At 45.0% G+C, this 16615-nt stretch overlaps 1 protein-coding gene across 1 annotated transcript; it reads right to left on the bottom strand.

Annotated features, from left to right (window-relative positions):
* Window positions 1-1093: 1093 nt before the first annotated feature.
* LOC118080991 (E3 ubiquitin-protein ligase TRIM7-like) lies at window positions 1094-14481 on the bottom strand. Its single transcript, XM_088663585.1, has 7 exons — window positions 14032-14481; window positions 12317-12412; window positions 11513-11743; window positions 10438-10460; window positions 8077-8198; window positions 7072-7104; window positions 1094-4514 (listed from the first exon to the last, which is right to left on the bottom strand). Exons 1-7 carry the CDS (start codon window positions 14458-14460, stop codon window positions 4000-4002), a joined length of 1449 nt encoding a protein of 482 aa, XP_088519711.1. The 5' UTR covers window positions 14461-14481; the 3' UTR covers window positions 1094-3999.
* Window positions 14482-16615: the final 2134 nt, after the last annotated feature.

Raw genomic sequence — 16615 nt, forward strand, 5'->3', positions numbered from 1 at the left:
AAGGGGCTTATCCCATGGAAGTGGGCACGGGGTTATAGGGTCACTTCCTTCTTTGCCCCACAGAGCTCGGAACAGATTGGAAAGATGTGCACTGCCTTCACTTCCTCTTCCGATTTGAGAATTGCCATTTGGGTGACTATGGTAAAAATGTTGAATTAAAATACCTCTCCCTGTTTCTATGCCCCATCTGTTTAGCACTGGGTGAAATGCTTCACCTGAAAATGGGGTGGGGAACTATTGCAATTTGCATTCCTTTCGTTCCCACCATTTGCCCACAACTGACTGTGTGTTTAAAAATAGGGCAGATGGAAGGGGAGGGGAACGAAAGGAATCTGACCTGGCAGATACGGCTGAGACTCACTTCTCTCCTGGTTGTGTGATCCCCATAAATAAAGGGATGGGCAGACTTGGGGCATTTGCTTTCATTTTTAATTGGAATGCTGAGATCAAGAAATGGATCCAGGTGCAAAATACAAGCTTATGCAGGGAAGCCCCTGAAATCTCCCGCTCACTCAAACGGGATTGACTCCTCCTGCAGACATTCACGGCCAACACAGGAAGGTCTGAAGAGGAGCTACAACAGATAAAGTGGAACCTCAAGTTACATACCGTCCTCCTCACGAACGCTTTGGGTAACAAGCTCCGCTAACCCGGAAGTAGATGTTCCTAGTAGCGACCTTTGCCCCAGGATGCGAGCGGGAAGCCCCCTTAGCGAAAGCATGCCTCATGTTTAGAACAGTTTCAGCTTAAGAATGGACCTCCGGAACCAATTAAGTTCTTAACCGGAGGTACCACTGTAGAGTAACTTTGCAGGGAGGACTTTCAAGCACATCTCTGAAGGGACCCTTGTTAAGATTTCAGATTCTGAGTGTAGAGTGCGTTGGACTTCGGGTGACAAGGCCCAGGTTCAAATCCATTTTCACCATAAACTTTAACATGTTTCCTTTTTCTAAGTGTCTCAGTTCATCCTCTTCTACCTCACAGGGCTTTTCTAAGGATAAAACAGGAAATCACCCTCCTAAAATCCCTGGAGGAAGTGTCATTGTCATAGGGAATGGATAATATACTGTTGAGTTTGAAACAACACAGGAGCAACAAGAAGTATAATCTTTAATAGAATCAAACACGTTAGCACAGGAAACATATCTCCAAATTCTTTCGGGCCCATTATACAAAAGGATAAGAAGAGGTTATCCCTATAAAATATAGATAAGTATCTGATTGTTCGCTACAAAGCATCTTGGAGAAAATAATTGTATACATGGGAATTTACTCCACCCCCACCCCCACCCCCAGAAATCCAGTCTAGATTGTCACTTTTCTTTCCTCAGGACGTGTGACAGAGGCTCTTCACTGTCAGAGGGAATTTTGTTACATCGAGGTCCAAAACCTGCATGGGGGTTGGTGGGTTATGTTTCTGCGGTTAGCATGCAAAGGCAATACAGTGGTACCTCTACTTACGAATAACTCTACTTACGAATGTTTCTACTTACGAATGGAGCTCCGTCCGCCATCTTGGATGTGGTTTAGATAGGGTTGCTTCTACTTACGAATTTTTTCTCCCAATGCATTCTTATGGGATTCGACTTACAATTTTTTTCGACTTACAAATGTGCGTTCGGAACGCATTAAATTCGTAAGTAGAGGTACCACTGTATAGTGTAAGTCAGGAAGACCCCCGAAAATGCCCCCTAAGCAACCATCCCACTTGTCTGAAGCCAGAGATCTTGACCTTCCTAGAGGTCAGTAAGCAAGGTGGACTTAGAAACTCTTCCCCCCCCCATTGCCATTGCTTTCTGGGCTCTGAAGGCTTTTCTAAGATCTCAAGAGTCCCTTCTAACAGTTTTTCCTCATCTCTAGCCCTCTTTCTATTTATTAATTTTGTTTTGATCGCAAGTAAGTTGTGTGTGAATTTTGGGTGACTGTACTCAACTCAGAAATGTCTCTTTAGATATGGAGATTTTGCTGAATTGTCACATAAGCTTCCCTGAGGAGTAGCAAAAAAAGGGGGGGATTTTTGAACTTTCATCTCCCTGGCCAGTGAAGATGTTGGGGGAGGAAAAGGGAATCTGAGTTCAGGATTGAGGCTGAGGAAGGATTTAAGTGATGTTCGTGCATAATTCTGATGTTATTCAGAAAAGATGATGGTATTGTCTGTCGAAAACTTGTCAGAATTGGAGGTTGGAGAGAGAGCTACATCGAAACATACATACATGTTAGCAGGGGAAACATATCCCTAAATTCTTTCAGGCCCGTTATACAAAAGGATAAGAAGAAGAAGAGAAGAAGAGTTTGGATTTGATATCACTACCCGAAGGAGTCTCAAAGCGGCTAACATTCTCCTTTCCCTTCCTCCGCCACAACAAACACTCTGTGAGGTGAGTGGGGCTGAGAGACTTCAAAGAAGTGTGACTAGCCCAAGGTCACCCAGCAGCTGCATGTGGAGGAGCAGAGATGCGAACCCTGTTCCCCAGATTACAAGTCTACCGCTCTTAACCACTACACCACACTGGTGTAGAGGGGATCTCTAAAAATACAGGTAAGTATCTGACACTTAGCTACAGAGAACCTTGAAGAAAATAATTGTATACATGGGAATTTAACACACAAACCCTGAAATCCTCTAGATTGTTACTGTTCTCTCCTCAAAACCTCTCACAGAAGCTCTTCACTATCTCAGGGGATTTTTGTTACATGGACCTATGTGGGGGTTACGTTTCCAGACTGCGATCACGGAAATTAAGTTGCATATGAGTTTTGGGCCGACTGTACTCAACTAGTACTCATCAAATGCCAACAGTGCCCTTCAGCTCTCTATATTGGACAAACAGGCCAAACCCTACGCCAAAGGATAAATGGACATAAATCTGACATCAGGAACCAGAAGACAGAAAAACCAGTAGGAGAACACTTCAATCTCCCAGGACATTCTATACAAGATCTCAAAGTAGCTGTCTTACTACAAAAGAATTTCAGAAATAGACTGGAAAGAGAAGTTGCTGAATTGCAACTTATCACCAAGCTCAAAACCATGGAGGGACCTGGTTTGAACAGAGATATCGGATTCTTATCTCATTATACATGATAAGCGATCTTCAGCCATCTCAACCCTTGCTTTTTCATGCAAAACCATTTGCAGTCGTTTTCGGTCATCAACAGCTATCAGTCAGTCAATCACCCACTTCCACCACCCTTCTGAGTGATCCCCCCTCCCCTCCCCATCCCCACCCCTTCTCTACATAAGTGCCTGGGGACTTCTATTTCACTGTATCTGAAGAAGTGTGCATGCACACGAAAGCTCATACCAAAATAGAAACTTAGTTGGTCTTTAAGGTGCTACTGAAAGAATTTTTTTATTTTACTTCGACCCAGACCAACACGGCTACCTACCTGTAACCTGTACTCAACTAGGAAACAGGTCTCTGATTTTGCTGAATTGCCACATAAGTTATGATGAAGAATAGCAAAAAAAAGGGGGGGGTTGGAACTTCCATCTCCCTGGCCAGTGGAAGTTTTGGGGGAGGAAAAGGGAATCTGAGAGCAGGATTTAGGCTGAGGAAGGTTTTAAGCGAGGCCCGTGCATAATTCTGATTTTATTCAGAAAAGATGACGGTATTATCTCTAGAAATCTTAAGTTGGAGGCTGGAGAGAGAACTACATTGAAACAGGAATGTGTGTAGGGCGGGCGGAGGTTTGCTGATGTTTCCTAAATCATTTTTCGGCTTCTTTCCCCCTTTGCTCATCCTGCACTGACAGAAGTAGCCGATTCCCAAGGGACAGAGATCAGGCAAGTTAAGGGACTGACAGGAGATCCAATCAATCAATGTCATTTACAAAAGCTGTCCTGAGAAGGGAGAGTTGCATCATGATTGACACAAGGGATGGCCAATCACAGTTCTGCACATATGGCTTCTCAAGTGCCAGTCAGCTCATTCCTGAAGAGGAGACTGAATGTGACATGATGGCCATGAATATAAGCTTGTCTGTCTCCACCCTCAGTCAAAAGAGTGTCAGGTTTGCCTTCTTGCCCATGCTAAATAAGGGCTGGAGGGTCTCTCCAGAGAAGGAGGCTTCTGAGAATGAGTGGAGGAGGGCTGCTGTATCTGCATCATAAAAGGACACCCGTCCCCCTTCATAGTTCAGGGCCACTCGGATCCTCTTGGGCTCCCCACACAGCATGGGAACAGGGCACCCAGTGTTGGTGGAGACCCTGTATTGATCATCCCATTTCCCTATGCGCCAAATCCCTTCCTTAGGGCCAGGGATTAACACGCCTTTCCTCTTCACAGACTCTCTGGCCACCCCCACGGACCATTCCCCCTCACTCCCCACAGCGACTTCCCAGAAACGTCTGCCTTCCCTGAACGCCTCACGTCCCAGCACATAGGGATGTTTCTCAAATCTCTCAGGGTTGTCTGGCAGGTATTGACACACTTTCCCCTCTCTCACACTCTTTCGATCCTTGGACAGGATGAGCCAGGGATTTGCTGTGATTGGATCCAAAGTTACGTTTTCTGTGGGGGCAGAGGAGGAAAGAGAAGAGAAACGACGTCAACTGGGAATCTGACTTTTCCTTAGGCACATGACAGAAATAGCATCCCCTCTGAGATGAACAGGGACTCCATGGCTCTGCATTCACGACTGGGATGTTCATCAAGTTCTTAATAAGGATTCTCGAAACATTTGCAGTTCTTTCAAGTGTTTGAAGTACTTAGCACACATTATCTACATAGAACCCTTGCAACGACTCTTTTGTTGTTGTTGTTGTTTAGTCGTTTAGTCGTGTCCGACTCTTCGTGACCCCATGGACCATAGCACGCCAGGCTATGACTCTAAGTTGAGTCAATCTTACTTTGCCCATTTTTCAGATGGGAGGACTGAGGCTGAGAGACAGTGGCTTGTCAAAGGCCAGCCCCACCCCCCACAGTTCATGGCAGAAGGGAGTCAAAGCAGGGACTCCCTAATTCACATCTTAATCTTTTACCTCACATGACAGACTGTGTTTGACATGCCAGGTAAAACTGGCAGCAGATGCTCTCAAGTTTCATTTGTATGTTGTGCCCCATCCTTCCAGGAAAAGCAAGAAAGTGGTTAGGCTTCCCTGAACCCCGTGAAATGTCCTTCTTGGGATTCTTGACAGCACTTCATAGAATCATAGAGTTGGAAGGATCCCCAAGGGTCATCTAGTCCAACCCCCTGCAATACAGGAATCCCAAATAAAGCATTAATGACAGCGGGCACCCAGCCTCTGCTTTAAAATCTCCAAGGAAGGAGAGTCGACCCCCTTCCTGTGTTCTGCAGGAGTCCCTGGTAGCCTTTGGATCTATGGTTTGTTTTCCACAGGCAAACTATGAGAAGTCAGCCAAGGAGTCACTGGTAGGCGTTTGGGCTGACGGTTTGTTTCAGCCAAGAACAAACTTGATTATCTCTTGCAGTTTGGTTAGAGTGATGCAGAAAATCGATAGTTCTATCCTTTAAATGGACATCTATTACATTGCTGATAAGAATGACTTTCTTTTCCTATGAATTGTTTTAATGCAGTTATTGTTGCAATCCCAAGATAAAGGGTGGTTTATATATATACGTTTTCGAGCACAATTCAAATTGCTGATGCTGACATTTGAAGCCCTAAATGGCCTCGGACCAATATACCTGAAGGAGTGTCTCCACCCCCATCGTTCAGCCCGGACACGGAGGTCCAGCGCCGAGGGCCTTCTGGCGGTTCCCTCGCTGTGAGAAGTGAGGTTACAGGGAACCAGACAGAGGGCCTTCTCGGGAGTGGCGCCTGCCCTGTGGAACGCCCTCCCAGCAGATGTCAAGGCAATAAGAAACTATTTTACTTTTAAAAGACAACTGAAGGTGGCCCTGTTTAGGGAAACTTTTAATGTTTGATGCTGTGTTGTTTTTAATATTCTGTTGGAAGCCGCCCAGAGTGGCTGGGGAAACCCAGCCAGATGGGCAGGGTATAAATAATAAATTATTATTGTATATATATTATTAATATATATAATTATTAAATAACTTTATTAAAGCCAAACACAGTTAAACCTAGGAAGTGCCAATCCTGCCTGTCACCTGCAATGCAAAGACCTCATCCTGGCCCCCCATACCTGATTGGCTATATGATTCAGCTTTCTTTCCACTGTTCCTCACATTTATGGAAAAGGGGGCAGTGGAAGCATCATGAGAAACCCATTGAAAAATTGGTCAGGCTGGTGGACATTAGAAAGAAGATCTGCTCTGCCATCCTCTCCCCCTCCTGCCACGTTATGGGAAATTAGTCAAGCGATTTCTTTTTAAAGACACACATTTGTACAGCGGCCTTTGGAAATTATGTGGGATATTGGATGTTGTGAGTGCTGCTATTAGTAAAAAAATCATTGTTAAATGTAATGGGCTTTTTCTAGTTTATTGTTGTATTGATTAGCCTTTATGCATTTTACTCACTGATGTTTTCGAAAAGAATCCCAGAATATAATTTTAAAGATATATCAGAGTTTCCTTTATGCTGCCATTTGCTGCACCTTTTCCCGTTCTTATGATTCCCTTTTTGTGGTGTCCAGGATCAGGCCAGACTGGACTTCTGTCTTCCAATTGAGCTGTTCCCCCTGGTCGGTGCTGTAATTCTGTCCTGCACTTTTAATTTTACTCAAGTTTCTCTAGTTTAAGCAGAGAAGTCATGTCTCCCCTCCAATACAGAAGCTGAGGGAAGACCCCCATCTTGCAGGGAAGCCGGACCCCTGGAGTTGACACTCAGGCACCCCCCACCTCCCTGAAACTGACACCAGAACCCTTTTACCTTCCAGCCCCCAAAGGTTGTTGCAGCCATTTTCTGAGCTATTTGTGCTCATGCATTTCCCACTCTAAATGGGAAATTAAGAGGATCTTGTGAGGATCCAAGGGATATTTCCCCCTCATGTGCCAGGAGCATTTGGCTTCACACCACCCCTGTGTCTGATTGAGATTTGGCACTGAAAAAGGCATGGACGGAAGAGCTGCAGTGGCCTGGTATTTTGAGGTGCAAATCCCCTCTCTCACGAATTTGTGCCTCTGTTTGACCCGGAAATGTACCTTTTCGCAGCTGAAGTTCATACTCCACAGTGTCTGGAAGAGGAAAAGAAACCGAGATTTAGCATCACACCATCATTCAGGTAACAAACCTGGAAAGAACAATATGAGCTCATGAGATTGTAGTTAGGGTGGTTGTGGACTACAAGTCCCATCATCCCTAAACAACTGGCCATGCCAGCTGGAGATTATGAGAGTTGCAGTTAAAACTATCTGAAATTCACCATGCAGGCTATCCCTGCACAACCAGGGCAGGGGTGATGTCAAAGTTCAGGCCTTCCCAAATCTTGGAGGAGCAGACCCCCAGAAGATCTCCCCATCACAACAAGATCCAGACATCCCTGTTCCAGGATGGGAGGCCTCAACCCCAGTCCCCTCTGCTCCTGGCTGGCTCTTGGACAGCCCCCCTCCTTCCCTCCTTCTGCCCCCCCCCACATCACTTTCAGGGCCAAAGGAACAGGAGAAATGCCCCAAAAGTGAGATGTGTGAAAGCACCCAAAACCAGCTGAGAAATTGTGAAGTGGTAAAGTACAACTTTTTACAGACAACTGGCAGCTTAAGGGAGGGTTACATTCCTGGGGATTGTGCATAAAGGGAAATTGTGCAGAGTCAGAACGACCCTCGAAATCACCTGTGCCACCAAGATCTCAAGACGGAGCCATGAGATCTTACAGGAGTCTCTCAGAGCCCAGTAAGGTCTTAAAAGGGATTTGCATGGCGGCCAAACCCTTCGTGGCAACCGCTTTCAAGCCCTTTGCCTTGCTGACTGGCATCTGGGAGGCTCCCCCAAGATCTTGCAAGAGTTTCCAGAGCCAAGCAAGAGGGGTTCACAGTCCCCTTTCAATAAGAAATGTCAATTGTGAGTTGTCTACATATGAAAGTGTGGCTTCTAGATACTGAAAGAGAATAAATAAATAAACCCTCCATTTTCCTGGCACTGCTAATGACCTGGAGCATGTCATGAACATGTTAAACATCCAGTATAAAATATTTTCAGCCCTTTACTACCTCTGAATTTCTTCATGACAGCCTCCAGGAAGAGATTTATATCACAGAAGTCCCAGATCCTCCACTTCAGGGCAGGAGGAAAAGCCATAGGAAGATTCTTAAATTTCTGCTTTGCCTGAGACCTGGGAGGAAAAGAACAAAGTCAAGCCAACATCCTTCCAATGCAAGGAACTTTCTGACAAGGCAGGTGTCTCATTCTGACAATAAAGGCATGATGGATATATCATGAAGACTTGGGAGCAGGTTTTTCCTATGGCAGAAGGGAGCATCTAGATGACATGTGGATCTAGAGTGCACTTGACAAGTTGAAGGAAAACCGAGAGACACCTGCTTCCAAAACATATTTAAGGAAATATATGAATATGAAATTGAAGGTAAAAAAGCTGATATATGCAAATTAATTTTTGAAGAAAAGTGAACAATACTGGGTCCTTACATAGAGACTACACCCATTTTAGTGAAGCATTTCACGTGCTAAATGAGCAAAACAAAATAGATGTTTTGTGCATTTCTAAAACATAAGGAATTCATAATTCTTTAGAATGGCTTTTACAATTAACATTAGAAATGTATTTTAGCACAGTGGTTACATTGAAAAATGGGACAAATATTGGAAATTAAGGCAATATGTTCTAAACATGGAATATTTTCAAAATTCATGAGTGTCTGAAGTTGTCTGGAGGACAAGCCTCTCAGCGGCTATTATTCACGATGGCTGTGTCCAAGACAATGGTGCCTCTGAAACCACAGGAGGCGAGTGTCCTCTGGGGCTCGGATCCTGTTCATGGGTTTCCCATTGGCATCTGGTTAGTCACTGTGAAAACAGGATGCTGGAGTAGATGGGCCACTGGCCGAATCCAGCAGGGCCCTTTCTCACATTCTTATGGCTGAGGAAGAACCTGCAGGAGCCTGAAATATACTGGATATTTCCTCAAAGCCCTGATCTCTTTTATCTTTGTTGAATAGATCATTTTTTTGATAATATTGCAGCCATCCTGCCATTCGGTCCTTAATTTGTTCATATGTTTTTAATTTATAATCGTCGTTCGTCCTGATCATGATTTCTTCATAGATGACACCCTTCTCTTCCATATTGAATTTTTGCAAAGCTACAACATTTACTGGGGAGATCCACCAAGGAGTTTTCTTCTCTAGAAGCATCTTGTTACGTTCCCACACCTCAAAAAAATCTATCTTCCAAATTGAACTGTTGGGAAATAATCAAAAACTGCTGTCCAAAATGTATAGTTTATTACTAGACTGGTACACCTTAGATGAAACTGTAAAAGAATCAATGATAAAATGGGGTGTAGATCTAGGGCATAATATACCAGCTGATACGTGGTCAAAACCATGGAATGAGAACTTAAAGTTCACAGCTTGTGTTGTATTGAAAGAAAATATCATGAAAATGGTTTATCGCTGGTACTTGACGCCTGTAAGATTAGCAAAAATGTACAGGAATCAAAACAAACTGTGCTGGAAGTATAAAACATCAGCTGGGGAATTCTTCTACATGTGGTGGGATTGTGGAGAGATTAAGAAATTTTGGGAACAAGTGTATAACGAGTTGAAAAAAATCCTGAGATATACTTTTCCAAAAAAGGCTGAAGCCTTCTTGCTGGGGTTGGTTGGTAAAGAAATCCCAAAAGTAGATCAAAGATTTTTTCTGTACGCCACTGTGGCTGCCAGAACGTTAATTGCCCAGAAATGGAAAACCCAAGAGATTCCTTTGATAGCGGAGTGGCAAACGAAGGTTTTGGAATATATGGAAATGGCCAGGTTAACCCATAGAATCCGGGACCGGGGAGACGAGAAATTTCAATTAGAATGGAGTAAATTTATAAATTATGCTAAAGACAATTACAAAAGTATGAAATCGCTAACGGTTTTGACATAACTCCTACATCGAAGAGAATGTGACAAAACTAGAAAGTACGAGAATAGCTTGAACTAATTTACCATTTTGGTGGGAGGAGGGAAGTCAAAAGGTATTGAATTTGTGTCATATATGTGTATAAACGTATTGTTGGTTTGTTGTATAAATGAATAAAAACTTATTGGTCAAAAAAAAAAGAAATATACTGGATATTTAACTCTAAATTACAGTGAAGATATTTACAAGCACCTTTGGGGTGTCCCCCCCTTTCACAGAGAAAGGCCTTCAGAAATATGCAGTGGGAATGGCTTCCTGTCTGTGATTGTAGATTGAACCAATAGATACAAATGACAACGAAAATGTGCCCCTGTTTCTGACAGTGATTTTGTGAAATGGAAGGAAGAACTGGAAGCGGAGTTTCTCACTTGTTAAAGAGGAACTTTCCTAGAATCAGAATAAGGCAGGGGTTTTCCATCACTTACCTCTGTAAGAAGCTTCCAAAATCCTGGAGGAAAAGAAAGGAAAAGGAAAAGGAAAGGAAAAAGGAAAAAGGAAAAAGGAAAAAGGAAAAAGGAAAAAGGAAAAGGAAACTGTGATCAGTTTGTTGTTGCTGTTGTTCATATCAATTTTTTTATACCACCCTATACCCGCAGGTCTCTGGGCGGTTCACAAGATAAAATCACAATTAAAAAATATAAAATTCATAATAAAAACATAAAAAAGAGCAACCAAATAATCCAAACTGTCTTCAGAGGCAGCCCCATGTACAACTCCCAAGCTACCGGTATGTACCCACTCCTTCAGAGGAAGTCTAGCCCCATCAAGAGCAGGCCATCTCCCACCCATCCCGTCTTGGGAACCACCCACTAGCAGTGCCTCAGTCTTCTCTGGATTGAGCTTCAGTTTGTTGGCTCCCATCCAGTCCATTACTGAGGCAAGACACTGGTCCATCACTTCCACTGCCTCACCTGCAGATGGAGAGTCACCAGCATATTGCTGACAATGTGCTCCAAACCTCTGGATCAGTTATCAATACTAAGCAGCTAAGTACCACTTGCAGGGAAACAGAGGGGGACAGAGCGCTACTGGTTCTTAAGGCTTCCCAGAGACCTCTGGTTGGCCAATGCGAGAACACAATGCTAGAATGAAGGGGCCTGTAGTTTAATCTAGCAGATCCCCTTTTGCGACCCCAGGCCCTTTCACCCTTCATGTGCCAATTGTTTTCTTTAAAGCAGCTTCTTTTGTGGGGCGGGGACTTAGATATGTTATCCTCCTGCCTGTACAGTGGTACCTCGGGTAAACAACTTAATTCGTTCTGGAGGTTTGTTCTTAACCAGGAACTGTTCTTAACCTGAGGTACCACTTTAGCTAAGGCGGCCTCCTGCTGCCGCCACGCCACCGGAACACAATTTCTGTTCTCATCCTGAAGCAAAGGTCTTAACCCGATGTACTATTTTTGGGTTAGTGGTGTCTGTAACCTGAAGCATCTGTAACCCGAGGTACCACTGTAGTTTGAAGCAGCACACTTCACCCTCTCGCATCAAGACCAGGCCTGACCTGCAGGATTTCACTGGCTGGTTCCTGAAGCTTCTCCTCCATCTCCCAGATTAGGCTGTCAAGAGAGGAGAGTTCCCTGGAGAGTCTGGCCAGGTGCTCATCCCTTTTTGCTGCAATCTCCTTCTCCGCTTCTGCCATCTGGGCCAGAATACGTTTCTCCTGTTCTTCCAGAAACTGGTGCAGTTGCCTGAACTCAGCCACAGTCTTTTCTCTCTCTGCATCTGTTTGTTTCTGCAGCAAGGAGATCGAAAGAGAACAGTGGGCCAATATCAGGCATTGAGTCTGCTGTTGCAGGAGGAAGAGGCCAGTTATTGGAATTTCCTTGGAAGGGCATGCCTGACATTTTAGAGAGATTATACAAATATTCAGCAGGGAAAGAGATTCATAAGCAAAAGTCCACCACCTCCTTAAAACGGTCTTTCATGCCCTGTGGGAGATAAGGCTGTTCAAAAAGAAACCCCTTTCTGTATTCCATATTCATTTCTCCAATGCGCAAAGATATTGATTTTAGACTAAAGCACTTTTTCACCTTAAAGTAACAATGGTGCTTACAAGCATGTCTGCTGTTAAAGGATGAAGAGGCCAGTTATCCAAATTCCATTGGAGGGCCACTTCTGACATATTCAGCAGAAAAAGAGCTTGATAAAAACTTACAAGCCCACCCCCCTTTAAATGCTCTTTCATATTCTGTGGCAGGTAAGGCTATTCAGAAATAAATCTCTTTCTGTATTCCATCTTCATTTCCCCCAGATATTGATTCTAGACTATAGCACTTTTTCTCCTTAAAGTAAAAATGATGCTTACAAGCAGTTCTTGGCTTTCCTTTTCTGTGTCTTCTTTAAATACTAGAATTTTCTCTCTCTCCTTCCTCACAATATCTAGGCAGCTGCTGATCTGATCCTGAAAAGAAAATCCAAATTGGGCTGCGTTACACATGTTGTAGGAATTTTGGTCATATATATCTATATATATAAAAATGTAAAAATCGTGAAAATCCAGGTTCCACTTTTCTCCGTAACCGCTTGACCGATCGTCCTGAAATTTTGACACAACGATCCAGGCCACTCCCCGCACGTTGTTGCGGACAAAAATCCCTCAAATCGCATACCTGGGCAGGTACAGACCTGGATTTCCACCAAGTCAAACAGCGCCCTCAAGTGGAATTCCTCCCACAGTACACCCCCTCCCTTCCTGTGAAATCTAAACCACACCCACAAACCAAATGACATCTTCATCAACCAAGCAACTGAAACCACCAAGGCGGCCGTTATCTAGGCCTTTGTTTTATGTAGGCCCCTGACAGGCCGGGGGGGGGAACCCACAGCAACGCACTTGGGGCACGGCAAGGGGTTTTTACTTCACCATTTAGCACCACTACCCCCCAAAAAAAACCAACATTGCCAAGTGGAGGTCGGGGCCTGCCAGGGGGGGGGGGTTGGCACAGAACGCAGCACGGCCTTTGACTTATGTAGGCCCCTGCACGGCAAGGGGTTTTTACTTTACCATTTAGAAACACTACCCCCCCCCAAATCCACAAGACAAAAATAAATACCATCCTTCAAAACATCATGAGATACACTGGTCATAGTGGAGGTAGGGGGGAAATAGAGGGCAGGGATACGTAATGGGTCAGAACAGGGTGGGGGGAGACACAGGGATGAAACCTGCCCTCTCCACAATATCTCCCCTCGGCTTTGCAGACTAGGCCGCTTTCCAGACTAGGCCAAGTGGAGGTGGGGGGGGGGCAATAGAGGGCAGGGATACGTAATGGGTCAGAACGGGGGGGGGGGAGACACAGGGATGAAACCTGCCCTCTCCATAGTGTCTCGCCTCGACTCTGAGGCTCAGGGGGATCTGAAGGGGGACTATTACCCTCCATTTCACAGACTAACGCACAGCAACGCGTGCAGGGCCACCTAGTGTGTGTGTGTGTGTGTGTGTATATATATATATATATATATAAACATAAAAGCTCATAACTGTATATATAATCCACATGTCTGAAACAGTACAGGAAGACAATCCTGAAGCCATTTTGACCCTTCCAAGGCTTTTTTCAACACACATTAAGAAGCAAGCTGAATTGTATGGTAGCACCCTAGGGACCCACATCCCTGGGTCTTTTGCAAATGTTCCCCTTTTTCATTCCAGATGAGGCAGAAATGGGGCTGCCCTATATCAGAGCTGAGAAACATGTGGGTTTTCCTATTTATCCCCCAGAACGAACACACCTCCAACATGGCCCCTCCTTTTTATTAAATTAAATCCTAGATGTTATAATCTTTTCCCCCAGTGAAGTTACTGCATTCAGGGGGTCAGTGACACACATTAATCCCTCAAAAAGAAAAAGAAATGTTTATTATATAAAGTTTCAGAAGTTTAGTTTTATCAGGCTGCACAAGAAATCCTTTTGGGCTGCAAGTGGAGAGAATACTGTACATTACTTTTTGTTTTGTTTTGCAAGCCCCTCTTGTCTGCAGCTATTCCACCCCCAAGAAAGAGCCACTGCCTTTTCCCACCTTGTACTCCTGGGACGCCTCCTCTAGAGGAATCACCTCGTGGCTTTTGTGCTCCTTGGAAACATCACACAAGACACAGATGGGGCTTCTGTCCTCCTTGCAGAAGAGCTCCAGGGGCTCCTGGTGCTTCTCACACATTTCCCCCTTTCCTTCTCTCTCCTCTTTTGCCCCGAAATGACTGAATTTCTTGGCTATTTCCACAATATTTGCCAGCTGCTGGTTTCTCCTGATGCTGCTTTGCTCAACCGTTTCCCTGCACTGAAGGCAGGAAGCCTCTCCCTCGGATTTCTCCCAGCACTGGATCAGGCAGGATCGGCAGAAGTTGTGCCCGCACTCCGGGATGATCACTGGATCCCTGAAATATTCCAGGCAGATGGAGCAAGTGGCTTCCTCGCAGAGATCGCGGATGGGACTCCGAACGGCAGCCATGGCGGAGACTCCAGGAAGAGAGCTGGTTTCGTTTTCTCTCTTTTACGTCTGCAAATGGGCGTGTTTTCTTTCCAGGAAATTCAGATGCGATTACTCAGCATCCCTCCTGCCTAGGTCTCGGCGGGAGCTCCGAGCCGCTTTGATATGGTGGAAATATATATTTTTATTTATTTTAAATGGAATGCTCATCCTTGATGGCTGCTCGTTTAAGGAACTATTTCCCTGTGAGAGCTGGTGGAGTTTGTTGTAGTTGTTGTTTTGTTTACAATCAGCACGTCAACCTCAGACCACTTTGCAAGCTAATGAATGAACTGCCGCCCCCTTCCCCCCTCCCTCCATTCACACTCCTCTTTCAAGTTAGTAGCCAAGAAATACGGTGGAGAAACAGCCCAGCCCCCCATCCAGGTGCCAGTTTTTAGTGAGTCGTTTTGACAAAATCGGCAGCGTCTGATAATGTGCAATAACCTGTGGAACCAGCTCTGCAAACGGCCTTTGCAAACATTGTTCAACTAAATGGTATCCAGATATTTGCCAACCACACCGCAGGGCACCTGTTAACATCAAGTGCTTTCACTTAACCCCATTTTCTCAATGAATGCAGCCCTTTGTCAGTGAAACCTCACTTTGTTATAAGAATTTTAAGGTCTCAAATATAGAATAAACACTCATAAATGCACACATATCTACATATATGAACTATGTGTCAGAAATAGTACGAGAGAGCAATGCTGAAGCCATTTTGACTCTCCCAATGACCTCAAATATTCCTCTGCAGTAAGGAAGAAAAATGCGGAAAGCCTTCCCATTGCCTTTTTGCTTACAAATCCAGCCTTAAGGGCATATTTGTGGATGAATAGGGTGAGCCTGTGACCTGTATTCAGGAACTAAAGTATTAACCATCGCAAAAGCATGGCCAGACTCCCCAAGTAGTGCAATCAGTAACCATTATCAGGTATCCCGTGGAGACAGGATTTCTGCTGTTGACTGCTTCCTCTGTTGCAGACCGGCTTCCTCTCCCGACTGATCCAACAGCAAGCCAATCAGTGCTGTGTAGAAAGGTGGTCTGAGAAGGGCGAGTTTCACCACGACTTACACAAGGGCCGGCCCATTGCTATCCTGCATATATGGGTTTTCCCTGGAGAGAAAAAAGGGCTTGAGAAGGTGGGTGCTGGGAATGCATGGAGAAGGGCTGCTGGATCTGCACCGTGAAAGGGACACTTCAGAGTTCAGGGTCCATCAGATCCTCTTGGGCTCCTTGTGCAGGGACAGAATAGTGGCATCAGGAGGGAAGGAGGTGCCCGATTCAGCTTCCCATTTCTCCATCTCCCAGACCCCACCCTCAGGACAAGGAGTGAACTTGCCCTTCACCTCCTGGCCACCCACCCCTACAGCCCAATGCTCCTCACTCCCTGCAATGACCCCCCAGAAATGTCTGCCCGCTGTGATCCCTTCATGCCCCAGCACATGGAGACGAGTGTGTCAAATCTTTCAGGATTGTTGGGGAGATTTTGATCCACATCTCCATCTCTGATACTCTCTTGATCCTCAAACAGGATGAGGCAAGTCCAAAGTTGCATTTTCTCTGGGGGCAGGCGAGGAACAAGAACACACAGAGCATAAGCTCAGAGACGAACTTTTCTTTAGGCACATGACAGAAATTTCATTCCCGCTCAATGCACTGCGTTTGGGATGCTCCACAAGTTATTTATAATAATTCATGAAGTCACATGTTTTTTCAAGTATTCAAAGCACTTCAAACAGATTATCTGCATCGAATCCTTAGGTGGACCCTGTGTGCAAAGTCAATTTTATCGTCCCCGTTTTTCAAACAGGAGGTTTGAGGCCACCCCACCTGCCGCTAAAGTTCATGGCAGAAGCTGGAGTGGAAGGAGAGACTCCCCTCCACATGTCACTCGCAAATCCACCCCCCCCATCAAGACCCACTGCCTTTTCCCACCTCGTGCTCCTGGGGAGCCTCCTCTAGAGCAGTGGTCCTCAACCCCCGGGCCACGGACCGGTACCGGTCCATGGATCAATTGGTACCGGTCCACCCAAGGAACATTAAATACAATTAAATTAAAATTATTAAATCAAAACAATCTAAATAAAATATAAGCAATCAACGTCCCCCCCTCAGCGGGCCGCAGTAAAATGA

The sequence above is a fragment of the Zootoca vivipara genome, chromosome 2 (assembly GCF_965207765.1).
Source record: "Zootoca vivipara chromosome 2, rZooViv2.hap1.1, whole genome shotgun sequence".
Taxonomy (NCBI): Eukaryota; Metazoa; Chordata; class Lepidosauria; order Squamata; family Lacertidae; genus Zootoca; species Zootoca vivipara.